Source organism: Macadamia integrifolia, chromosome 2 (genome assembly GCF_013358625.1).
Source record: "Macadamia integrifolia cultivar HAES 741 chromosome 2, SCU_Mint_v3, whole genome shotgun sequence".
NCBI lineage: Eukaryota > Viridiplantae > Streptophyta > Magnoliopsida > Proteales > Proteaceae > Macadamia > Macadamia integrifolia.
In genome coordinates, this window is record NC_056558.1 from 15,976,442 (window position 1) to 15,983,899 (window position 7,458).

General features: G+C 38.8%; 1 protein-coding gene across 2 annotated transcripts in view; it reads left to right on the plus strand.

Annotated features, from left to right (window-relative positions):
- LOC122088889 (beta-1,3-galactosyltransferase 7-like) overlaps positions 1 to 6,941 on the plus strand; it is a 9,052-nt gene extending 2,111 nt beyond the window's left edge. For both annotated transcript variants that reach the window (XM_042658252.1, XM_042658260.1), the window contains exons 6-11: positions 5,044 to 5,116; positions 5,192 to 5,312; positions 5,416 to 5,503; positions 5,615 to 5,740; positions 6,055 to 6,164; positions 6,258 to 6,941. In XM_042658252.1, the coding sequence (XP_042514186.1) occupies positions 5,044 to 5,116; positions 5,192 to 5,312; positions 5,416 to 5,503; positions 5,615 to 5,740; positions 6,055 to 6,164; positions 6,258 to 6,406 (667 nt within the window). In that variant the 3' untranslated portion in view covers positions 6,407 to 6,941. The remainder of the gene's footprint in view (positions 1 to 5,043; positions 5,117 to 5,191; positions 5,313 to 5,415; positions 5,504 to 5,614; positions 5,741 to 6,054; positions 6,165 to 6,257) is intronic.
- Positions 6,942 to 7,458: the final 517 nt, after the last annotated feature.

Sequence of the window (7,458 nt, forward strand, 5' to 3'; positions counted from 1 at the left end):
AGAAAAAGAAAAAAAAAGGCTATTGCTGGCAGTTGGATTATACCTTTGCCTGTAATTTGCTTTGAACAAATCAAGTTGTGAACTGAGACTCCCCGAATGTATTTTTCCCTTTCTTATTTTATGATTGTAGTTCCAACTTCCCGACGATTTTCTGATTGTCTCTGGTGAAACATGACCTATTGTGAAAGTCATGTTGGTAGCAGACTAATAAAGAAAGGGAACCATTTCTTCTCCATAAAGGTAGATACTTCACTTCCAGAATCAGCTTGCACTCGGACCCATATTCACAGGGCCCATGATACATGAATCTTCAGTATCTTCTGTTGCAAGCTTCTATTTTTGCGCTACTCAAGTCATGCACTACACTATAGGAATGATGAAATGAAACTTATTAGGTTTTCAGCAAAGTTTTCTGCTTCACAATAGGTTTCATTCCTTTCCTCATTGATGATACCAATTAATTGTCCAAATGGAAACATGCATTATGCTGATATATTGTAGTTCATCTTCAACCTTGGAGTGTATATCCCATACTAGTGTCCTAATCTTTTGTTTATCTTTGTTTACTTAGTCCCACAATCTATTCTTAGTATCTTTTGTTGGATCGGTAGGCAACCCAAAGGCAGGGGGGGTGAATTGGGAGATGCGGAATGATATGCCGAAGTAAAATCTTTCTACCCAAATCAAAGGATGAATGCTATTGTTGTAAGGAATTACAAGTAAAAAAAAAGTGAAAGGGAGGGGGGAGACCAAGGTAGAGAAAATAGGATTTTGAGTGGTTCAGCGATGTTGCCTACCAAGTGATGCTCACACACTTGGACTTCCCACTTTATGATCAATTTTCAAATGGCATTGATTTCTCACAATTGTTTTCCAGGATCACAAACCCTTACATGTAGTTTTCCACATGGCTTACTACAAGCCTTCAGCTGTTTCCCGGATCATAACAGACCCAAGTGTTTCGTCTAACACTCGAACCTTACAACAATAGAGATTCACCAATCTCCTACTGCAACTCTTTGGAGTGTGCTTAAGTGTTTCATCCAAGATGCAAAGCCTTTCTAAGGCAAAGTATACAATTGTAAGCTAAATGCTAAAAACCTTTAAAAGGTAGACTATGCAAGCTAAAGCTCACTACCGTTATACTCAAAAACCTTAAACCAAGAATAAAAGATGTGCAAACTAAGTGCAAGAGTCTTATGGAATCATATCCTAAGTCACCTACTTATAGGCCAAGCAAAAGCCTCTAAAAACTACCCGTTGGAGTTCCCAATGTCATATTTTCAGGCCTAACGGACATTCGCCCATTTCCACAGATGTCCGTGGAACAAGGGATGTTTTTGGCCTTTTTCAGTTCGGACATCCCTTTTCGCAGATGACCGTCATTGCTTTGGCTCCAAACAGTGGTCGGTAAATTAAGCATAACGTAGTCGTCTAAACTTGGATTGGTCTGATTCTTGAAGCATTGGAAAGCCGACTCAGAGAGCTAGAAATCTCAATTTTGAGATCGGGCCAAATATGAATGCAAGAGCTTCTAAATTGCTCCTGAATTTCCTGGTCGTACAGAAGCAGGATTCTGAACAGCATGGACAAGTCCTGCTGTGTGACCCATAATTTTTGTCTATATATCTGATGACCCTGATTTCAAATACTAACGAAATATGACTTGAATTCCAACGAGTCTCATGTTGGTCAGTTCATGGATTACTTAGTCTAGTTCAAGTATTGCATCCATTATGCATTCAGTTGGGGTTAAGTCGCTATGGTCAACCTCCTAATTTGGGGTTTGACTCCAATTATCTTAGGTGTCTTGAAGCTAAGCCTAAGGGGTCTAGGTGCTTTGAGAATCAACTACAACTTAGGAAATTAAAATGCAATACAAGTGGAAACTAAATCCTGAGTCTTCACAACGTCATTGAAGCTTTGAGGTGCTTTCCACTAGGTTTTACTGCTTCTCAATTTCATGCCACAGATGTCAGCCAAGCTTTGGTCTTGATCTTCCAATTTGTGAAGCATTTTTGACGACTTTTATCTTTTTGCAACTAATTTGAATTTTATGGAATTTCTTATTAAAAGTATCGCCTAAAACCTCAGAAGCTATGAGAAAGGAGGTTCAGTCACCACTGATCAGTGAAAGATGATTATTTAACATATTGTGTAAACTCTTAGAGTATTGGTGTCTTTCTGCACTTCTCCCATGTGATGAGAAATTTTTTGACCAAGATCAAGAGGAACTATCTAGAGATCTAGAGACGGAATTTGTTGAAGAGGTCCAAGTGATTGGTTTTTTTATTTTTTTAAACTTCCTCAATTTGGGATGAGGAGATGGTAGTTGGATATATTTTGGCTGTCTTCGGGATTAGGATTACTTGGGGGAATGTGAACAAGTTCCTTTGGACATTGAAGCTCCATCTGCATTGCGAAGAAGAGTTGTGGTCAAGTGATTGACTGTCAAGGAAACATTTTGGAAAGAAGATTTTTATTTTACTATGAATTTTTTTTTTCATAGAGGAAGGATATGAGTCCGGGAGAAGCCTGGAGTGGTGGAAATAAGGCTCAGCTGAGATTTCCAGTTGAGCTCTAGATTCCACACCCCTTAAATCTTCTTCCAAAGTTGAATAATGATATTCAGAATCAGTGTCATCAGCTTGAAACTAGTTATTTATATTTTATCCTAGGGTAATTTATGGCGCCACCCCCTGGAGAATGCCATAATTATAAGAACACCCTCTCTGTTTCACCAAATTAGACTCAGACCCCCCTACCGACAGTCACTGTTAAGGTATATAATGAAATGATGCTTTTGCCCTTATGATTAAAACACTGATAAGTTACTCATTTTCATTATCTCAAAAATACCCCTCTTTACCATTTTACCATTTTACCCTTTCATTTTGCTTCTCTCCATACCTGCGACCAATGAGTTCAGACGAGTATTGCTAATTACGTCGCCGGTGAATACTTCTCCTTTTGTCTCCGGCGAGAAGTGGGCTTCCCCTCGCTGCCATTTTAGGTCTCTGGCGAGGTGGTTTTTTTTTTCTTCTATGTTTTTCCCTATCGTGTCACTCTGCCTTTCGTCTCCTTTCGTCTCTAGCGAGAGTGTGCCTCCGAAAGGGCTTTCTCTGTTATTCTCCTTGCGTTCAGTCAAAGGTACCAATCTTCATATCTTCTTTTCTCTCTCGCTCTTTGTCGACTCTGTTTTAATCTTTCGTGGTGCTTTGGTTAATGATGTTTTCAATCATAGTTTCAGGTGAACACATCGGCTGTGCATCGGTAGCTTTCTCCTCGACCAACAGAGATTCATTCTTATGAGTTCTTTCTCTGTAAATAGTTGTTTGTTATTTTGTTAGGATTCAAGTGATCAATTTTCCTTTTTCTCTGAGTAATTATGTTTTATTCTGTATTTTGTTGTTGCAAGTTCGAGATTTTGTTCGTTCTGCATTGTATGAACCGAAGCATGGATATTTTTCTCAAAGATCAGGTTCAGTTGGAGTGCTCAAGAACAGCATCAAGTTCAATCAGCTTGAAGGTACACTCAGATTGAATAGAAGAGCCCCCCTGTTTCTTGTTTGAGACTCAGATGGAGTTTTGAGAACAACCTGTCCTTGTTCCCACTGACTGAATTGGTATTTCAGCATATGACTCTTATTGCTGATTTCATTTTGGGATATCCCCTGTTCTTTCGGATTACAATATAATTATCGAGTTGTGATTCCAACTTTTGGGATTGAAATCCAGTTCAGTTTATTCCTGAGATAATGATGTGCTAAAAATGTTCAAGGGTTTCTCTGGAGCCTTGTCGCCGGCATGTCTTGTTTGCACAAACCCTAAATTCGATCTCTGCCTTGATTTTTATGATAATTGGGAGCTTGGTTAAGATTCAAAGAAGCACTGTAGACATCGGACAGAGGCTTCAACAGTAATGCCGATGAAACTGAGGACAACGCTACCTTCATATCTCTCTATCTCTCTGTCTCTGTCTCTGTCTCTCTCCCAACGGATGAAGGTAGAAGCCTTCCTCTGACACTTTCAGACTCCTCATAATGGTTTTGTTGGAATAGAGAAGGGAAGAACAACCGATAAGGGGAGGAGATTATTATTATAAAGAGAAAAATATTCTCAAAGTTGATCTAGCGAGAGTTGTGACACCCTGACTTTGGTCGCCGTCTGACCGCTGCCGCTGCCGCTGCGTTGAACAATCACTGGTGGTCCAACAATTACAATTTGGGTTAAATAAATATTAACCTATTGCAAGGGTATTATTGGTACTTCGTATTTTATAAGGGCATTTTGGTATTTAAAATAAAATATAATTGCTGACATCAGCAAATAAGGTATATTCCTTAACGGTGACTGAAGGTAGGGGGTCTGAGTCTAATTTGGTGAAACAGAGGGGGTGTTCTTATAATTATGGCATTCTATAGGGGGTGGCGCTGTAAATTACCCTTTATCCTAATTATATTCTAGGGATTGTGTTGTTATATAATTAGAGGCAGGTATGTATCAGGGAGAAACTTGTTTATGAAGTTGAAGCTAGAGTTGGTTGGGGATATCTATTTGTGCTTTAGACTGCAAACTTCTTAAGTTTTTCTTGTTTGTATACTATATTCTGAAGCAGTGTACCTATTGGTTTATTTACTCATTAATCTACGTCATATCACTCCTTACTGGTGTACTCAATGGCCTCTGCTTCAAATGCCTAGGCAACCTCAAATGACCCTCCTTCAACTTATCTCCTATTGGTGTCACTTCTAACTCGCCCAAAAAATTTTCATTACCTGAAAGTTGAATTAAGTTCAACAATAAAGGGTGTATCCTGTATTCTAAGATAATTTATTATTATCTGCCATGTGATGCTTGTTATTGGTTTTTCTGCTTATAATGACTCTTGACAGATTTTTCTTCATATCAGTACTTTGCTCGTGCTTTTCTCCTGTGTCTGTGAGATGGCTATGGTACTCAAGAACCATCAAATGGTTCACTGAAATGGGACCTCACCTAATTTTTATTTATTTATTTTTATTTTTTAATTCATTGGGACAGTGCAACATCCAACAGCATTTTAGATCGAGCTATTGATATGGAAGATGCACAGCATAATGACTTTCTGAGGCTGGTAAGACGCACACATTACAAATGCATAATGATTTTGTCTGAACTGGGGCTTTAATGTTGCTGTATCATCCTGTAGGAACACGTGGAAGGGTATCATGAACTTTCTGCAAAAACAAAAATCTTCTTTTCCACTGCTATTTCAATATGGGATGCTGAATTCTATGTCAAGGTGGATGATGATGTTCATGTCAATTTGGGTATGTACTATCCTTTTTTTCCTGAATCAGCTTCACAACTTTGGCCTCTTTTTCGAATCTATTATTATTAAATTTTGATTTTTATATCCTTTTCGGAATGCAGGTACACTAGCTGCGACTCTTGCCCGTCACCGTTCTAAACCCAGAGTCTACATGGGCTGTATGAAATCAGGACCTGTTCTTTCTCAAAAGTAATCCTCTCTGAATATTCATCTTTATGATTGGACTTCTTCAAATTGCCTTTTTATGTCACCTAGAAGTGTAGTGTGTGCCTTATATTTATCCCGTTTCCCTTTATGTAGGAATGTCAAGTACCATGAGCCAGAGTACTGGAAATTTGGGGAGGAGGGAAACAAATATTTCCGGCATGCAACTGGACAGATATATGCGATCTCGAAGGATCTGGCCAGATATATCTCAATCAATCAGTAAGAACAAGGAATTATTCTGTCATGCAGAGTTAGGTCCAATTTGGTATCTTTGTTGTCTGCCATACAGTAGAGTGAAGCAGATTTTCGTGGACCTTGCAATCTATGGTTTGAATACTAACATTAGTTAAGGCTTCGAACAAGGATTGCGGAGGATCCATATTCTTTTAATTTGCTGGTTACGGAGTTTTCCTCAGCCGGACCTGTTTAATTGGGATAGGGCTGACTTGAGTTGAGTTTTCCTGTTAGACAATATAAGCTTTCCTCCCCCATGACACAACTTGAGAATCAGATGTTGCCGTCTGTGATTGTAGGGTCATACTGCACAAGTATGCTAATGAAGATGTGTCTCTTGGTGCCTGGTTTATCGGTCTCGAAGTTGAGCACATCGATGAACGCAATCTGTGTTGTGGGACTCCACCAGGTACAATTTCTGCAAGTTATGTTCCATGCTAATCTTAGTATACAGGGTTTCCTTCTCTTACTGCACATTTTTTTTTTCCTGGCTATTATTCAGATTGTGAGTGGAAGGCACAGGCAGGGAATGTATGCATTGCATCATTTGATTGGAGCTGCAGTGGAATTTGCAAATCAGTGGAGAAGATCAAAGATGTTCATGCAAGATGTGGTGAAGGAGATGGAGCTGTTTGGAGTGCTCTATTCTAAGTTATTAGGATAAGAAGGTGCTATGCAATTTCTGTGGCTTCATGTTTTCAGTACCGCTTGGTGGCTGAGGTAAGCAATTTTTCTTTGGAAATGCATCAACTGGCAGTTTTGACAAATCAGCTAAAAGGAACAGGTGTGCATATAGATGGTTCATTTTCTCACTACTACATCTGTACATGTCGTGGTAAGCCTCTGGGTAATTTTCATTTGGGTTTTCAAAGGCATGGGCTACACCAAATCCTCATTCGTGTTGCTATTGTTCGGGGCATGGTATGAAATACCATTGCTTCCCATGTGTTTTATGTTTTGGGTTAGGATCATGTTAGCGATTTATACAGAGAAATCAATTCTTTCATGTGGGAGTTCTGATTGTATTGTAGGTTTTGGATGTACAAGTGATTTTCTGTCATTGATTTTCATGTAAAGGCTCTGAGCCCCCATTAATTTTTTCATAAGCTATTTTCCTCTTAGGTGATGATGAAATTTGTGCACAGTTTATAATCAGTAATCAAAAGAAGTGGATTCATACTTCTGAGATAAGGCATTTTAATTTTCTTTGCTAGTTTATAATAACTATTCTTGTATATTTTGAATGTGATGACATTCGTTTTGTGTTTGATTCAATTGGAGGCTCTAAGACCCGAAGTTTACGCTTTCTGTGGTTTAATATTTGTTCTTTATATTCCTGATTACTTGTTTATGAAATTAATCACTTGTACAGTGATGGAACTGCATGGACTGTTCAAGTAAAACTCAAACTCAATACTCAGCTTTATCTCAACTAAATGGGATTTGCTACATGGAGCTTCTTTCCATGGAAGGTTTGAGTAACTGAAAGGGAAGAGGTCATCTAGCTTGGGTGAACCAGGGTTTTTGGATCCTCTGGGTTATGGCATAAGAGATCTAGACCAGGGATTTAGGGGACTCCGATATCGGTCCGGATTGGATCGGTGGGTATTGGTCTATTTTACCCCTGTTTTTTATAAAAAAATATTATTTTTTACTATTTTACCTCTGAAACGATCTGGATAACCGATCTGGATTGGTATTGG